This window comes from Rhinichthys klamathensis, unplaced genomic scaffold (assembly GCF_029890125.1).
Source record: "Rhinichthys klamathensis goyatoka isolate OS25496 unplaced genomic scaffold, OSU_Roscu_1.1 h1tg000197l_1, whole genome shotgun sequence".
NCBI lineage: Eukaryota > Metazoa > Chordata > Actinopteri > Cypriniformes > Leuciscidae > Rhinichthys > Rhinichthys klamathensis.
The window spans coordinates 1,198,262-1,216,222 of NW_026606723.1; the positions used below are offsets into that span (position 1 = coordinate 1,198,262).

Below are 17,961 nucleotides of genomic sequence, written 5' to 3' on the forward strand. Positions count from 1 at the left end.
CCTGCAGCTTAAAGTGCCAATCGTATTTTGATGAAGGACTAAAAGTCCCGCCTTCCAGTTAAAAGAGCCAATCGCTATTTTTTGAGAGTGGCTCGCTCGTTTGTTTACTCTTTACTGCGCATGCGCATTAGACCAGCTTGAAATGCACCGTTGCAGGCAGATGTTATTACTGCCTGTCACATTTAACATTGACATGCAGTTTCGGGGGATTTCAGCTTTTTTCCTTATTAAAATAGGTGGGAGCTGTACTTGAACCTCTTCTGAGTGTTGTTTATTCAGCGAGGTAGGAAAGGATCACAATATTTATGGGTCCTTGACAATAAAAATGATTTACCTAACAAATTACTTGATGAACACAAAAGCAAAAAAACATTCAGTAGTATATTTAAGGGCAAGGCATCTCTTCCATTCCCTTGTGTTCAAGCGAAGCGGTCTCTTGTCTTTTTAAGCATATTTTTTAAGCATAGGGCTCCCCCTACAGGACTGACTTTGCCCTTCGCAGAATCAAAGTACTAATTTCCTCTCAGCTGCTTGAATACATTTCATTTGTAGAAGAGTCATTCCTGGAATTTTAGGAACATTTCAGTCCCCCAGACTTTTCAAAGTGGTGGTTCACCAAAACGAAATGTTAAAAGCTTTTCACAATACTTATTTGTTATGTCTATTATAATGAACACAAATAATTCTTGTATTTAAATATTTTTTTGTGTCATAAAATAATTTCTATCGTACACCAAGCATTTTGTCATGTCCCTGAGGCACGTCACTGAATTTGTAATTAGAAAATATTTAACAAAATGTGCACCTAGTCTTTAATTTTAGGCAATATTAATTTTAAGCAATGCTTATTTGTGTTACTTTCTTGTGAAAAGTTCAAGTGACCCCAGAATGTCCCAGAAAGCTACATCTCTGCAATATATACTTTTGTGCATATTGCCTTTGTTTTAATATACTACTTTTGATACTAAACGATAAAATAGTATATTGTTAAATTTTTCTCATGAGAATAATAAACAAATGCCCACAAACATCTAATTCACAGGCCTAGTTTTTTTCCTTGTTACTGGGACTGACACTGTATCCATGGGATTTAATTTTGAACTTGTAATTTTGCTCTTTTTGCTGATAATTCTATTTTATAATGCATTTTAGTGTTATTTGCTCTTATGCACAGTAGTTGGCGATATTCATCTATGGCGTCTTGCCTGTAAAACTAGAAGAAAATAAGCCGCCGCCCATTAGATGCGTCAGAGGCGTGACGTTTGTGATTTTCTGGAAATCAGTGAAATGTGGATTTTGTCTAGGTAATTTTATCATCACGCACCTTGATTTGTCTATGAAATGAAATAAGGTAGCTTATTGCATCACATATTTCTCTGAAGCAGATCTGAGGTAAGGCCATCCCATGATTCAGAACAAAACATGCGGCACTGCCCAGAAAATATCAGCTGGAGATTGTGCTTGACAGATCGTTTGCAATTAAAGCACACTTTGACGCAAAACAAAGTGTATAGGAACGAATTGCAAGTAACGTAGCAGGCTTTGTGTGTTTACCAGGCGTAACTTATATTTTTATTCTAGCGATATCCGATATCTGTGAATCAATCATTCTTTAAATCGGATCTTTTTGATGAATTGGTTGAATCGTTTGTAACACATTTCTTTATGTATTGTCTTGCTTTTTACCTGGACTCTGAGACTTGCATAAAGTTTGATGATGATGATGATGATGATGAACCGATTTCTGTTTTCTAAAAGCATCGTAAGCATTCCAAAAGCATACTGATGCTTGGAAATGCAGCCCTGAGTGAGTTGTTCACGAATCGAACTGAATCAGTCTGATGCATTTATAATGATTCGTTGAATCACTTAATATTAGTGTAGTAGAAATGTTTACGACCTGATTATCCGAATCCAAAAGAACCGATTCTATCCTAAAAGAACTGAATCGCGGAAATAAGTCGAATTTGTCATCACTACTTCCCATAACGCCCAGAAAACAAACTTGATTGTCTGCATAGTGAGATTAGTTAGGCATGACTGAATCCAGCAATTACAGATAATTACACTTTATGCTCAAATGAGGAAAAACAAAAGGGTCTCTGTCTCTGAGATGCATGTCAGCTGCCATGAATAGCTTGAATACTTCAGTCACGTACGTTTTATACAAAAATATATTTTTAGGCACATGAAGGCACATTTGTTTTGTAATCATATAAAACACTCCATTCATGTCAAACAACAATTGAATCAATCAATTGAAATAAATTATAAGTCTAAGTCTGTAACCCATTAAATTACTTTAACATTCAAAAGTATTTGAAATAATGCAAGATATCATAACACCGTAAACAATCTGCTAGAATACAGTTTTCATAATTAGTCAGTATATTATGTAGATCTGTACTGTCTTCTGTCAGCATAGATTTTGTTGTTGTGGTGGGTAGTTTTTTTTCCCTCAGAAGTTTAAGTTTTTTTTGTCTAAAATATAAAAAATTCCCAAACTTCCATTTTATGTGGTCTTTAGCTGTTTCTTGTCCAATGTTATTTGGTCTTTGTCTCTCTCTCTCTCTCTCTCTCTCTCTCTCTCTCTCTCTCTCTCTCTCTCTCTCTCTCTCTCTCTCTCTCTGTTTGCAGTTGCTCTCAGTCCCAGGAAGAGTGAGCGAAGTGCGGCCTGCACTATGAGCGGGGCAGCGCTGGGAATAGAGATTGTGGTTGTCTTTTTCCTGGCTCTCTTTCTCCTGCATCGCTATGGCGACTTTAAGAAGCAGCAGCGCATGGTTCTCTTTGGCACACTGCTGGCTTGGTATTTGTGCTTTCTCATCGTCTTCATTCTTCCCCTGGATGTCAGCACGGTTAGTGTGGCTCCCGCTCTATAAATGTGTACAGCACTGTTAATTCCTGATGCAACTCAGACAGCTTGTGCAATTGATTTTCAGACAATCTACAAACAGTGTTTAATTGATCAGGAAGCACATGCCCAGACGCCCTCTGTGAGCCCTGTCCTTTCAAACCAGACGACTCCAAATACCTCTGTCTCACCCAGTAAAAGGTAAATTCAACAGCTATTCAGTTAGGCCTATTCTGATTGTACTGTTATTCTGCATGTTTGTGAACATATTTTGTCCCTTTTCCCGTAGCACTGAACATGTGTGCTATAAACCATGGAGCTACATTCCAGATGGCATCATGCCAGTGTTCTGGAGGGTTGTTTATTGGACCTCACAGTGTCTTACTTGGTGAGAAAGCTTTGCCCTTTTTAAACTTGATATCTTAAAGATCTTGGCATCTTAAATCTTCCTGATAATTATTTGTCACTGTTACTACTCAAGTCAGTCTATTGTAGTGCTGCAAAAGTAATTGAAATGAAAACAAAATAGCTATTTGGCAAAGTGCTATTTTTAGATTGCAAAGGCTTAATTAAATAAATACATGAACTGCGTGTTTCAGGGTGTAGTGCCGCTCATGTTAATTTACACACAATCAGCTCATGATCTACTGTTTTCAGTGTCTCAGAGAACGGCTAGCTTTGCAGTAAATGCTGCTCCCTGCAAACTCATCTCTGCATCTGTTTGGGAGCAGACATTTGGGAATGCAACATTGCACCAACCCTTTTCCCAACGTGTCAAAAAAAAGAGAAAATTTAAGGGCTCCTGGTTTTCCACAGAAATACAAGCTCGATGGTTAAATGTTTGAAAATTAAGAAATTAAAGGGTTAGTTCACCCTCATGTCATTCCAAACCCGTAAGACTTTTGTTCCTTTTCGAAACACAAATGAAGATATAACTACTACTACTACTTTAACGCTTCAAAAAGTTCATAAAGGGATCGTAAATTTAATCTATATGAATTGAGCAGTTTTGTCCAAATTTTCTGTAGAGAGTAGAGACACGATCGCTTTATTTGATGAACAGATCTTCTATTCACATAAACATTCACCACACATCAGTTGTGGTAAACGGAAGCTCAAGCTTCTTCGCTTGACATGTGAGAACCAATGAGGTTCGTTCTCGTGTTGCGCAGCACGTTTGAGCTTCCTCAAGAACCAATAAGATTTGTTCTTGCAAAGCAATGTGGTTGAGCTTCTGTTTATGTTCGCTGATTAATTTTTGTCAATAAAAGCCTAAATTCATCATATAAAACGATCGTGTCTCTTCAGAAAATATGCACTAAACAGCCTGATTCATATGATTAGTTTTACGATCTCTATAAACGTTTTGAGGCCTCAAAGTGGTAGTTGCATAGCTGTCAATGGAGGGACAGAAATCTCTCATATTTCATTAAAAATATCTTCACATGTGTTCCGAAGATAAACGAAAGTCTTACCTTATGGGTTTAGAACGACATGAGGGTGAGTAACTAATGACATAATTTTAATTTTGGGGGGAACTAATCCTTTAAGGCAACCATAAATATTAGTATTGTAATTTTATAGTTGTACTGTAAAATAAAAATGTTTTTTTTTCTTAATTTCAAATTTTTATTTTACAGTGAAATATAATAATAATAGTAATGTTTATTATTTTGTTCAAAATGTTTTAGTAATAATAACAGTCATATTGATATATAATCATAACATTTGTGTGCAGCCTTAGTCTATTGTGTGGTTTAAACAGGGGTTTTAAAAAGTTTTGATGCCATGGACTCCAAAATATATACTTTTTTTACTTTCATGTATAAAGGCCTATTTTAACTAATAGTAATTGTGATAACAGAAAGGATGACTTTTAAATTGGCTGTTTTAACTGGTTTATATTGTATTAGAGCCAAATTAAAATCAAATTATAATTATTATTAGAAAATATTATTTGTAAATTTCAGGGGGGGTTTTCTTCCAAATTTATTTGCATAGCACTATTCACAAAAAACAATTCACAGATTTTCTGGGCCCTCGAGCACTCCCTTTTAAAAACCTTTGGTTTAAACAATGCATAAATAACTATGCTGTATTATGTCTGCTCATGAATGTGCTACCTGTAAGAATAGTGATTAATAATGGTGTTTTCTCTTCTAAGGCTCCTTCTGCCATTCATGCAGTCATATGCCCGCTCTGGAGGATTCTCCATTACTGGAAAGATCAAGACGGCCCTGATTGAGAATGCAATCTACTATGGCACATACCTTTTCATCTTCGGCTCTCTTCTCATCTATGTGGCTGTGCATCCTCAGTGGCACCTCTCCTGGTCTGTAAACCAACCCAGAAAATTCTTCACAATGTTCTGTTCATACTGACTCTTCTTTTCTGTATGACTTCACCAGGTATGAGCTGCAAACCATCGGCATCACTGCGGCCAACACTTGGGGTCTGTTTCTTCTAGTGTTGCTGTTGGGCTACGGCCTGGTCGAGATCCCCCGCTCGTACTGGGAGTCCTCATGCCAGGGTCACCTTCTCATCAAGACTTACTTCAAAGCAGCCAAGCTCATGACAGAGAAGGCCGATTCAGAGGAGAACCTAGAAGATGTCATGGAGGTGAAAGCCATGTGTGTTTATACGCTGTAAATAAACATCCGTTTGCAATATATAAGTCCGGATGAGCTGGTCTTTGAAAGGTTATGTCAGATCTGAGTCCATTCAGCCAATATTGTGTCTTGTATTTTTATCATAGGAAGTGAGAAAAATCAATGAATCGATCAAATATAATCATCCATTAAGGAAGAACGTAGACACCATTCTCCGAAAGGTGAGAGGACGACAGTGCATTTTTATGTATGTGATTTGAAGTAACCGTGCCACTCTTTTTAGTTGAAACCTGCTTTTTATTTTTAGTGCCCAGTTGAATATCAGGAGAAAATGGGCAGGAACATGGATGACTATGAGGATTTCGATGATAAACAAAACGCATATCCCTCTGAAAGAAGCCTTTCGAAACTACACAAGCAGGTACCGCTCAGGTGTTCTCTCTGTGTTTTCTGAATTTTGATCGAGGATAATACTGACAGCTGATTTCTCAGGTGATCTACGCAGTGCAGCGGCACAATCGCACACGAGTTCAGTGGCAGATATTGCTGGAACAGGCTTTACATCTCGAGGACGTTGCCAAGAACGAAACCAGCACCTCTCGGCAGTTCGTTCACAGCTTTGCCCCTCCAGAACCTGTAGGCTGGTTCAGACGCTATATTTATACTCCCACAGTAGGTAGGTAATAGATCTAGATAAACAAGTGTCACTTTTGACCCTGCTTTTACTCCTTTGTTTCCTTCATCAGAGTGGTACTGGGAGTGTTTGCTGAAGCAGTGGTTTTACCGTATACTGGCAGTGGTTCTGTCACTCTTTTCGGTGGCTGTGGTTTGGTCTGAGTGCACTTTCTTCAGTACTCGTCCCGTTCTGTCACTCTTTGCTGTGTTCATCCAGCTTGCTGAGAGAGATTACAACTACCTGTACATTGAGGTGAGTCTGCTTGAGCTCTGTAATCTAAGAAAAGTGAATAGTCAAGTCAAATGTATTTGTATAGCTCTTTTCACAATACAAATTGTTTCAAAGCAACTTTAGAGAAAGTCAAGATGTTAATGTTTATTACATTTTTATATCTCCATGCCTTAAGCAACATTTAGCAGATTAGAGCTGGGAGATAATATAGTAAATGGATAAAAATATAGATGGGAGAGGTAACGTCAATAAACTCAATTATGTCCATCACCGTTCAAAAGATTGAGGTTGGTAAGATTTAATATATTTTTTTTATAAAACTCTCTTATGCTTACCAAGGCAATATAGTAAAATTACGATTTAAATTATTTTAAAATGTTTTTATTTTAATATATTTTTAAAATGTAATTTATTCCTGTGATTTTTAGCATCATTACTCCAGTTTTTAGTGTCACATGATCCTTCAGAAATCATTCTAATATGATGATTTGGTGCTTAGAAACATTATTATCAATGATGAAAACAGTTGTTCAGCTTAATATTTTTGTTGAATTTATTTTTCAGCATTTATTTGAAATATAAATCTTATGTAACATAATAAAAGTCTTTACTGACATTTTTGATCAATTTAATGCATCCCGTCTGAATAAAAGTATTAATTTCTTTCAAAGGTTTTAATTTTATAATTATTTAAAATGTATCTATATACAGTATATATGTACACTTTGTTATATTAGAAAATAAATGTAAAGACATCAGAAGTTTGAACTTATCTTTTCTTCTTAAATAAAATAGTTAAATTAAATTATTTTAATATATGATTTTATTTGATCTATTTTTTACTTATTTTATTCACTTTGTGTCAATGTTGCCTACTCCTGGCTACAATACACCAAAACTTAGAGTTTACTGATAGTCTGACCTGGTGAGATTAGCTGAAACATAAGCTAATATTGTCATTTTTGGCCTGTAGATGGCGTGCTTCATTACAATCTTTTTCCTCTGCACCTGCGTCTACTCCACTGTGTTTCGCATCCGAGTCTTCAACTACTACTACCTGGCCTCACATCACCAAACCGATGCCTACAGCCTGCAGTTCAGTGGCATGTATGTTTTGCATAGCAGTATTGAGTGTATTAAACTTGTATTGTCAGTAAACTCTGCCTTTAGTCTTTCTCTGATAAAGCACAAAGCCTGTGTGTTGTTTACTAGGCTTTTTTGCCGCTTGACTCCACCACTTTGTCTAAACTTCCTGGGACTGATTCACATGGATTCTGCCATATCCCACCAAGCAAAGGAGCAGACGGCATACACCTCTGTAAGTCTTTTACCATTAAATGAAATTTAGAGAACAAGGCTTCAAAGGCTGAATGTACTATTAAGCATTAAATGAACCTTCTCTAATGTTGTAGATCATGGGTTCCATGCGGGTCCTGTCCTTCATTGCCAACGGCTTCTACATATATTACCCCATGCTGATTGTCATTCTTTGTATTGCTACATTCTTCAGGTGTGTCTAATATTATCTATGAATTACCAGACAGAATTTCATGTGTAATGGGTATTACGTGTCAGATGTTATGTTGTAGTTTCTGACTAATTTAATTGAAAACATTTTTTTTTCACTTTCTGTCCAGTCTTGGGACACGTTGTCTGAACCTCCTGGGTTTCCAGCAGTTCATGGGAGAGAACGAATTGACTTCTGACCTCATAGATGAAGGCAGAGAACTCCTGCGCAGAGGTCAATAGTATATACACAGTAAATATAGAATGCATGTTTGGTGTGAGTAAAATGTTTTTGAAAGAAGTCTCTTTTGCTTAACAAGGCTGCATTTATTTGATCAAATTAAATTAAAATTTTAAATATCTGTTTTCTATTTTAATATAGTTTAAAACATAAACTATTCATGTAATCGCAAAGCTGAATTTTCAACAGCCATTACTTCAGTCCCAGTTGGTATTAGAGATTATTATAATATGCTTCTTGGAATAAAAATACTGACCTCAAACTTTTGAACTGTAAGCTTCAAAAAGCACTATATATATATATATAGTGCTTAAAGGGATAGTTCACTTCAAAATGAAAATTCTGTCATCATATACTCACCCTCAAGTAGTTTCAAACCTTGAATGAATTTCTTTCTTCTGCTGAACACAAAGGAAGATATTTTGAAGAATGTCAGTAACTAAACAGTTGACTGGACCCATTGACTTCCATAGTAGAAAGAAAAAATACTATGGAAGTCAACTTGAGGGTGAGTATGTATATTTATTTATTTATTTATCTCAAACAATCAGCAAAACAAAATTTTAAAACCACAAAATACAGCACAAACAATCAATTTAACAACAAAAAAACAAAATAAATAAATAAAAGGATTAGTTTAAGAAGGAGCAGGCGGAAGCAATTAGCTTTTTTAATCCTGCCCCTTATTTCACAAAATGATGACAGAATTTTCATTTTGAAGTGAACTATCCCTTTAACCAATTTATTAGACCACCTGTCATAATAAAGAGAAAACTACTCGGTTACTATCGTAACCTCAGTTCCCTGAGAGAGGGAACGAGTATTGCGTAGCTATACGCAGTGGGGAAACTCCTTTTCCTCGATTTACTGAAACCTATATGTAAAACGCATTTGCAGCTGCACAGCTAGCACACTGAGCGTCTGGCACGCTCATAGGCTGTGCTGCCGCAACTGCACAACCAATGGCGCGGGCGACTCTGACATACAGCCAATGAGCTAGCTCAACGTCAGAGCCCGTCAAGGGGGTGTGGTTTAGCCTATAAAAGACCCCCGAATTCGCCATTATAGCAGGTTTATACGACTGAAGCAACAACTTCACCCGTTACTAAGTGCGGCCGGCTACGCAATACTCGTTCCCTCTCTCAGGGAACTGAGGTTACGATAGTAACCGAGTAGTTCCCTTTCGAACGGTCACTTCGTATTGCGTAGCTATACGCAGTGGGGACGCCCTGTAAAACGCCGCACCCTTAGTAACTGGTTGCACTGCAACTCAGGCCCCCTGAGCTAACAGAACAAGCCAGAACCCAATATAAGAATATATATATATAACAGACCAGACACTGTCAGGCCTGAATAATATATAAGAGTCAGTAACAACCAACAGAATATACTAACAAACCCCGACACTGTCAGGATTATTAGTACAATTCATAACCAGCCTAAGCGGGTTTTATATATGTATGTATGTGATTATGCACAGTAATTTTTTGTAGACAAGACCAGACAGCATCGAGTCTTAATCATACTGAAAGAACCTTCGCCTGCAGGGAAGGCACCTCCATATTATAGAACTTCATAAATGTGGAAGGCGAGGACCAGCCGGCCGCCTCACAAATATCTTGAATGGGAAACCCAGATGACCAAGCCCATGACGAGGCCATGCCTCTAGTCGAATGGGCCCTGACACCTATAGGGCAAACCTGACCCACTGAAGTATAAGCCATAGAAATGGCATCCACTATCCATCTAGACAGTCTTTGTTTGGTAACTGGACCACCCTTAGATCGGCCACCAAAGCAGACAAACAGCTGTTCTGACTGTCTAAAAGACGCAGAACGCTCCAGATAGACTCTCAGCGCCCTGACAGGGCAGAGAAGATTAACCTCCCCATCCTCGGCAGAAGGGGGAAGGGCTAATAGCGTGATAACTTGCGCTCTAAACGGCGTTGAGAGCACCTTGGGTACGTAACCATGCCTGGGTTTGAGAATGACTCTGGAGTCATCCGCTCCAAACTCCAAACATGCCGGACTCACAGAAAGGGCCTGCAGATCTCCCACTCGCTTGATAGATGCCAATGCCAACAGGAGAGCAGTCTTGAGCGAGAGTGGTTTTAGACCCACCGACCGGAGCGGTTCAAAAGGCGGCCCCTTCAGGGCCCTGAGGACCGTGGAGAGGTCCCAGGGAGGTACTGATGGGGGCCTGGAGGGGTTAATTCTCCTAGCGCCCTTCAGAAATCTTACTACCAGGTCATTTCTTCCCAGTGATTGACCAGCCACCAACGCATGATGCGCTGCGATGGCTGCCACATAAACTTTGAGCGTGGACGGGGTGCGGCCCGCGTCCAGTAGCTCCTGCAGGAAGGAGAGTACCACCGATACCTCACATGACTCTGGGTCAACTCGATTTTTCGAGCACCAGCTGGAAAAACCCGACCACTTCAAAGCATACAGACGCCTAGTAGACGGGGCCCTTGCTTCAGAGATAGTGCCTAAGACCTTGTCAGGAAGGCCCCCGGGTACCCGTTTAGGGGCCACACATGGAGGGCCCATAAATCGGGTCGGGGGTGCCATATCGTCCCTTTGGCCTGTGTGAGGAGGTCCCTCCTCATTGGAACGGGCCAGGGGACCGTGTCTGACAGCTGAACCAGCTCCGGAAACCATGGTCTGGATTTCCAGAGAGGAGCCACCAGAAGGACTGGGCATCCGCTCTCCCTGACCCGTTCGATGACTTGTGGGACCATCGAGATGGGGGGGAAAGCATAAAGGGGGCGGTTGGGCCAGGGATGGGCCAGCGCGTCCCTGTTCTTCGAGAAAAACACCCTGCAGTGGGTGTTGGCTCTCGAGGCGAAAAGGTCGATTTCGGCCTCGCCGAATCTCTCCCATATCAGACTGACCGTCTGAGGGTTCAGAGACCACTCGCTTAGGGGAGTGTTGCCCCGTGAGAGCATATCCGCGCCCAGATTTTGGACGCCCGGGATGTGCGCTGCTCTCAGGGAGCTCAGGTTGGCCTGTGCCCATAGGAGGAGGTCCCTCGCCATAGCATACAGGTTGCCCGACCTGATGCCACCCTGGCGATTTATGTAGGCCACCACTGACATGTTGTCCGTACGGACCAGGACATGGTGACCCCTGAGGTTTAACAGAAATGCTTTCAGGGCCAAACCAACTGCTTTCATTTCCAGACAGTTGATATGTAAGTTCTGCTCCGTGCTCGACCAGAGGCCGGAGGCAGGCTTGCCCTCGTGCAGCGCTCCCCAACCCAGGTTGGATGCGTCTGTAAAAACCACCTTCCTCCTGGAAACTACCCCCATGGTCACCCCCTTGTGGTACCAGTCCTGAGCCCGCCAGGGAATCAGTGCTCTTAAACACCCGTGATTCACCATAATGCGCAGGCTGCCTGACTGCCATGCATGGGTTGGCACACGGCGTTTCAGCCAGTGCTGCAGCGGGCGCATGCGCAGTAATCCCATGTGGAGTACTGATGATGCGGCTGCCATTAGACCAAGCAGTTTCTGAAACCTCTTCAGAGGCGCGTGCTCGCGCGCCCTGAATGCGGCTGCCAGTGTCTGCACAGAGAGCGCGCGCTCCTGAGTGAGCCGCGCTTTCATTGTCACCGAGTCTGAAACCGTTCCCAGAAAGACCACAGTCTGGCTGGGGTTCAGTTCGCTTTTGGCAACATTGATTGTGAGACCCAGGCATTTTAAATGGCCGAGAATCAAATCCCTGTGAACTATTAGTTCGTCTCTCGACTGCGCTAGCACCAGCCAGTCGTCGAGATAATTCAGCACACGCACACCCTGGCTTTTTAGCGGGGAAAGCGCTGCATCCATACATTTCGTGAATGTACGGGGTGCCAGACACAGACCGAACGGCAGAACGGTGTATTGATATGCCCTCCCCTCGAAGGCGAATCTCAAGAATGGCCTGTGACGAGGGTCGATCTGAATATGAAAGTATGCATCTTTCAGATCCATTGAAACAAACCAATCCCCCGGGCGAACTTGCGCGAGAATTTGTTTGAGTGTTAACATTCTGAACGGCCGTCTCATGAGAGCCCTGTTCAAACGTCTCAGATCTAGTATGGGTCTGAGCCCGCCGTCTTTCTTTGGAATTAGAAAATAGCGGCTGTAAAACCCCGAATACATTAGCGCGGGAGGGACTGACTCTATCGCTCCTTTTGCTAATAAATTCTGAACTTCGGTGCGAAGCACGTGACCCACGCCGCTTCTCACCGATGTCTCGATAACCGCCTGGAATTTCGGGGGCCTGCGAGCGAATTGGAGCGAGTAGCCTCGCTTTATAGTGTTTATGACCCAACTCGACACACCGGGGATGGCTTGCCAGGCCATCACCCGTGTGGCTAGGGCTTGACACACTGAATGGGGGGGACCGCCTAACATAGGGGGACCTGATACCCTTACACTGTGATTTGTGCACATACTGAGTGTTTGACTGATTATACCGGCCTTTGTCCGGGGGGATTTCAGTCTTACAACAGGGCGGGGGCCGCCTAGTGAAGGGGGACCGTGAACCCGTGTGATGTGATTGTGAAACATACTCTTTTTGTGCTTTATTTGGGTCGCCGTGAAAACGGCGTTTGTTTGCAAAGACGCGCTCACTGCTGCGGGCCTGTTTACAATAATAAAATCCCCAGCCGCCTGAACTGAACAGGGAGCTGTGGGAAGTTTTGCCAGCTTTTTCGAGGGTGGTCCGGCTAGCGCGAGACACGAGCCCTCTCTCTTTCCTCTCCGTGCTAGGACGACTTCGGAGGCACCTGGTCGGCCGCGGCGCTGGGTCGAGGGCCTTGACGCCTGGGGAGCGGGTAGCGCTTCGCGGGCCTTAGCTGGCGTTGGCTATCAGCCGCAGGGCGGGACTGAGAGGCCTGTTTCACCGGCTTGGCTGGATGAGGCGAAGGCGGCGGCTTGGGCTTGCTGGTCGCGGAGCTCGACCGTTTCGGCAAGAAGTGTCGCATGACCTGGGACGCTTTCTGTGCCTCTGTGTACCTCTCCGAGAATCCTTTCACCGCCGGGCCGAAGAGACCGGAGCTGGACACCGGGGCGTCGAGAAACCTCGTTCTGTCGGCGTCCTTGATCTCAGTGAGGTTAAGCCAAAGATGGCGCTCGAGCACAACCAAGCTCGCCATGTTTCTTCCGATGGCCTGTGCTGTAGCCTTAGTAGCACGCAGCGCTAAGTCTGTAGCACTCCTCAGGTCTCGAAAGGTCTCCGGGTCCGGGCCAGACTCGTCCATGGACCGGAGGAGTTTGGCCTGGTAGACCTGCAACACGGCCATCGTGTGCAGGGCCGATGCAGCCTGACCGGAGGCGGAGTACGCGCGTCCAGCGAGGGCTGAGGTGTTTCGGCAGGGTTTGTTGGGATGAGCGGCTCTAGCTCGCCAGCTAGCTGCAGTGCTCGGGCAAAGATGAGCTGCCACGGCCTCTTCGAGGGGCGGCAAAGACTCATAACCCTTTTCCGCTGCGCCATCCACGGAGGAGAGCGTCGCGGAAACTGCAGAACCCACACGTGCTGAGTAAGGAGCACGCCAGGCCTTGGTTAGCTCCTCGTGGACCTCGGGGAAAAATGGCGCCGGTTTGTGACGCGGGGCCTGCTGGCGCCCCTCCAGAAACCATCCATCCAGTCGACTACGAGGCGGCTCCTCGGGCGAGGCCCACTCTAGCTCGAGGTCCGCGACGGCCTTCGTCAGGATCCGAAGCATTTCGGCGTCGGAGTTCGTCCTGGTCGCTAATCCACTGGCCACGGATTGAGAAGCGGTGACGGGGTCGAGAGAGCCCGGCCATTCGTCCTCAGAAGCGGCGATGGATATGCTGTCGTCGCGCTCGAGAGATCCGCCGAAGGAGACGAGGCCCGCCACGTGTGGGGGGGGGGGCGTTGGTCTCCTGTGAACAGGACCGGTGATGGCGTTTGAGTCGGAGAAAGTGAAGCACGCGGGGACGCGGCCGGCGTGCGTTCACAAATCTCCATACCCTCCGGTTGACGCTTCTTCTTCCTCGGAATGGAAAGCGTGGTTGAAGCGGCATCGCCGTCTCGAGAGAGAGCTAGCCGATTGCGCAGCACGGAGATAGGCATGCAGTCGCAGGCCGCACATCCGCCGGCAGAGAGTGCATTCTCCGCGTGGTCGACACCCAAGCAGGAAATGCAGCTCTCGTGTTGGTCTGCCTCGTGCAGACGGCCTCCGCACGTGGCGCAGGATGAACGAGGCATTCTGAAACAAATCACAATAATATAAAGGATATAGGATGTCGCCGGATAGCCACAGGTGAGACGGCGTCAGGAGACAATCGACGTGCAGGCGAAGTCTGCTGAAGAGAAGCTCGCTCAGGCTGAAAGGCTTGTTCGACGGCGAATTCACAGTAAAAAGCTCAGGGACATGTGTACTGTCGCTGAAGGAGTAAAATCTGCTATAATGGCGAATTCGGGGGTCTTTTATAGGCTAAACCACACCCCCTTGACGGGCTCTGACGTTGAGCTAGCTCATTGGCTGTATGTCAGAGTCGCCCGCGCCATTGGTTGTGCAGTTGCGGCAGCACAGCCTATGAGCGTGCCAGACGCTCAGTGTGCTAGCTGTGCAGCTGCAAATGCGTTTTACATATAGGTTTCAGTAAATCGAGGAAAAGGAGTTTCCCCACTGCGTATAGCTACGCAATACGAAGTGACCGTTCGAAAGGGAACAAATATTTTAGGAATCTGTCAAAAAGTTGTTAAAAACAACAAACTGAAACAACTAAATAATCTTTCACACATAATAATAATAACTAACTAAAAAACATAATATTTTGAATCCCGTCCTTTGGCCTTGAAAACATCTTGCATTCTTACTCGCATTGTTTTTATGTACAGTACTTTTCCACTGTCTCTGATGTTATTGACATACAAATAGTTTCTAGTTGTTCCCAAAGACTTGCTTTTGATAAAACTGTTGAATCCACTAAATCCCAAATTTGTTCAATGGGATTCAAGTCCGGACTTTGACTTGACTTTATATATTTATATATATATACTACTGTTCAAAAGGAGTTTCTTAAGATTTTTTTAAGAAATTCACATAAGCCCAATTTATTTTCAAATGGTTTTCAAAATGAGAAAGATGTCATTTGAAGCGTATCAAAATGTTCGACCGGTAGTTTAAAAACAAAGTCAAATGGTCTCCTGTGGTTGCTATGGTTAGATGTAAACAGAAATAAATGGTGATTCAAACAGGAATCACTTTTCCTCATTGCTACAGCTCTACTATCTGCAGTGGTGAAAACCTCGTGCGTCAGAGGGGTAGTTACCACTGACACAAACATTGACAGTTAAAACGGTGAACGGTCAACATTAATCAAGGAAATGTATGTGACTTATTTTGCTGTCTTTTCTACAGAAAGAAGAAAACGGCAAAGAATAGAAGATGGGGAAAACAGACGAAGAGTAAGATTATTTCTATAATTCATACTGCGTCTGATTATCCCAGTGTGTAAATATATGTTTCCCTGTGACAGGAATGGAGAGAGCGTTATGTTCAGCGAGATGATACTGCTGCCAGAAACCGAACCTCCATGTCTGAGATGAAGGAAACCAACTACGGCGAAACCCTAAATTCAAACACAAACCGACGTATGTTTAATGCCCAATAAGACGTGTGTCCTGTAGTGTTCTAATAGGGTGTTTGTTATTAAGTGAATTCCAAGAATTTGAATTTCATCCTTTTTTCTTTTTTCTTCACAGAGGCCAAGTACACGCGTAGCAGCAACCAGTCAGGGCGAGACAGCATTGAGTTGTTGCAAGACGCTGAGCCATTGGACTTCAATGCTGAGACACTTACTGATGACCCTTTGCAATCTGACCCTGGCAGGTTAGATCGAGTTTTATTGAGGGCTGTGGGCATGACAGAATTTTGTTGGCCAACTCGGAAGTTAGCATCACCCTAGTTCCCCTTTTCAATTGGCTTTTGGATTATTGGCAAAAATAAGCTCTGTGACCAACAAAAGTTTATGATTCTCACACATTTTGTTCATCATGATAATCTTCACAAATAAACCTAAATGCAATCGGCAGATGTAAAGAGCTAAACATAGGCTATAAACTACAGCACGGTCTTCACTAAGCTGTAAAAGTGGACTAGTGAGTAGATGAGTTTTCCTGTTCGGTGTGTTGATATTCAGTGGCCCTGTGTAGTTCCATTTAGCTGCTTGTCAGCAAGGAAAATCTTTTAAAAAATCACAAGGCATTATTACCGAGGTATTTTGTGTCGTAGAATAAAACGTAAAAATATCTTGAGCTTGTGTTAACCACACACTTTTTCAGGTGTGAACCCATTCAAGAAACCCATTGACTTTGGGGATGATGGAACCTACAGCACTCTATTGTCACGAGGTTTATCTTGTGCGCTCACATGTCTGTTTCTTTCTCCCACAGACATGCTGGTGGAAGGTACCTCTCAATGTCGTCTTCTCGAAGCCGAATCTTTGATGATGTTTAATGTCTCTTTTTGGTCAAAAACACTGTCTAGGGGAAATAAGATGAATTTTACCTCTAAAAACACTCTCTAAGGTGTGGTTTGTTCCTCTCTTTTCAAACATCTTCAACTTCCTGTATCCTGCAATGCAGTGTAGTTATCTGCATGCGTCCTGATAAACTGGCAGCCACATAGAGAAATGCACACACTCATTTTGAAGTGCCAGGCATTCAGACTGCTGCATGTGACAAATGGGTTTTTTTGTTTTGTTGCTCAGTTTCTTTAATCCATTTCAAGAAATGAGTCCAAGTTAATGTAAAGTTGAACAGTCGAAACACTGAGCCATGAAAGGTACTACAGACAGACAGGATTTAGCTGTTTTTCATCTCACATATATATATATATATATATATATATATATATATATATATATATATATATATATATATATATATATATATATATATATAATTTAATTAAGTCCTGGTGTAATTTAGTTTTAAGTATTTTTTCCATTATTTCTATTCTTTTATATATTTATGGTACATAAAGTTGTATAATTTATTTCTTTTGATTTTAGACACATAACCTGCTGCTTTTCTTGTTTCACATAACTGTTATTATTTAGACCTTGTACATCTCATTTATAATGAAGTTACCTATGTGACCTTATTTTAGCACTAGTCTTGTGGATGAATGTCAGATAGACCATTTGTAATTAGCATTGTCATTTTTGTCACTTATTCAGAATAGGCAAAACTGTTGAAATAGCTTTGAGGACGCACTCTGATTGTTTAAAAAACGGGGTTACAACATGTACTTGTGGGCTGGTTTTCCAGACTTATAAGCATCTCTTTATCACAAGTGCAGTTTTCTTATAGAAAACAGACTGTCAGTATACAAATGTTGAAGGAATCTGGTTAGCAACATAAGCTTATAAAAAAGACGAGTGTATGCATAGCAAGATGTGAGGGAATCACATTTTTTTTAAATACATGAAATTCTCCTTGTGCATACGGTCATCAAGCAAATCAAATGTACATTTTTGCATGATATGATATTCTACTGCACATGCTGAGGAGTCTTAATCTTGTTTCTCACAGGAAGTGCAGTAGCAGCTCTAACTAGTGTTATATTTCACTGTAAACATTTGTCTATTCTCTCCACAAATGTTAAGCATCATGGTTTAATCTCAGATTAATGCATTTTCTTAGTAAACGTAGCCCTTTAGGTTTAAATAAATAAGAAGGGCATTGTTTTTTTTGTTTGTTTTTTTCATTCATACCTTTTGGTTTACTGCAAAATGTATTCACATTTACTGTGTATTTATGAAGATATTAATTATGTTGCCAATGAGGTGTAATCTTGATATGGTCATCGGTCAGTCCTCATGTAG

General features: G+C 42.3%; 1 protein-coding gene across 2 annotated transcripts; it reads left to right on the forward strand.

Moving 5' to 3' along the window:
• The first annotated feature begins 1,211 nt into the window (after positions 1 to 1,211).
• Positions 1,212 to 16,983, forward strand: lmbrd2b (LMBR1 domain containing 2b). 2 transcript variants are annotated; one of them, XM_056262989.1, is made up of 18 exons: positions 1,212 to 1,304; positions 2,638 to 2,855; positions 2,940 to 3,052; positions 3,141 to 3,239; positions 5,016 to 5,183; positions 5,260 to 5,470; positions 5,607 to 5,681; positions 5,768 to 5,881; positions 5,953 to 6,136; positions 6,207 to 6,388; positions 7,341 to 7,474; positions 7,580 to 7,685; positions 7,780 to 7,877; positions 8,005 to 8,108; positions 15,492 to 15,538; positions 15,610 to 15,724; positions 15,836 to 15,962; positions 16,526 to 16,983. In XM_056262989.1, exons 2-18 carry the CDS (start codon positions 2,682 to 2,684, stop codon positions 16,587 to 16,589), a joined length of 2,115 nt encoding a protein of 704 aa, XP_056118964.1. In that variant the 5' UTR covers positions 1,212 to 1,304; positions 2,638 to 2,681; the 3' UTR covers positions 16,590 to 16,983. The 2 variants fall into 2 exon arrangements, with proteins under 2 accessions (XP_056118964.1, XP_056118965.1); XM_056262990.1 differs by having other exon boundaries at positions 1,247 to 1,392.
• Positions 16,984 to 17,961: the final 978 nt, after the last annotated feature.

Coding starts and splice junctions, on each gene's coding strand:
- lmbrd2b (XM_056262989.1), top strand. CDS start 2,682: ATGAGCGGGGCAGCGCTGGGAATAGAGATTGTGGTTGTCTTTTTCCTG. Junction 6,389..7,340: donor ACAACTACCTGTACATTGAG/GTGAGTCTGCTT, acceptor TTTGGCCTGTAG/ATGGCGTGCTTCATTACAAT. Junction 7,475..7,579: donor AGCCTGCAGTTCAGTGGCAT/GTATGTTTTGCA, acceptor GTTGTTTACTAG/GCTTTTTTGCCGCTTGACTC.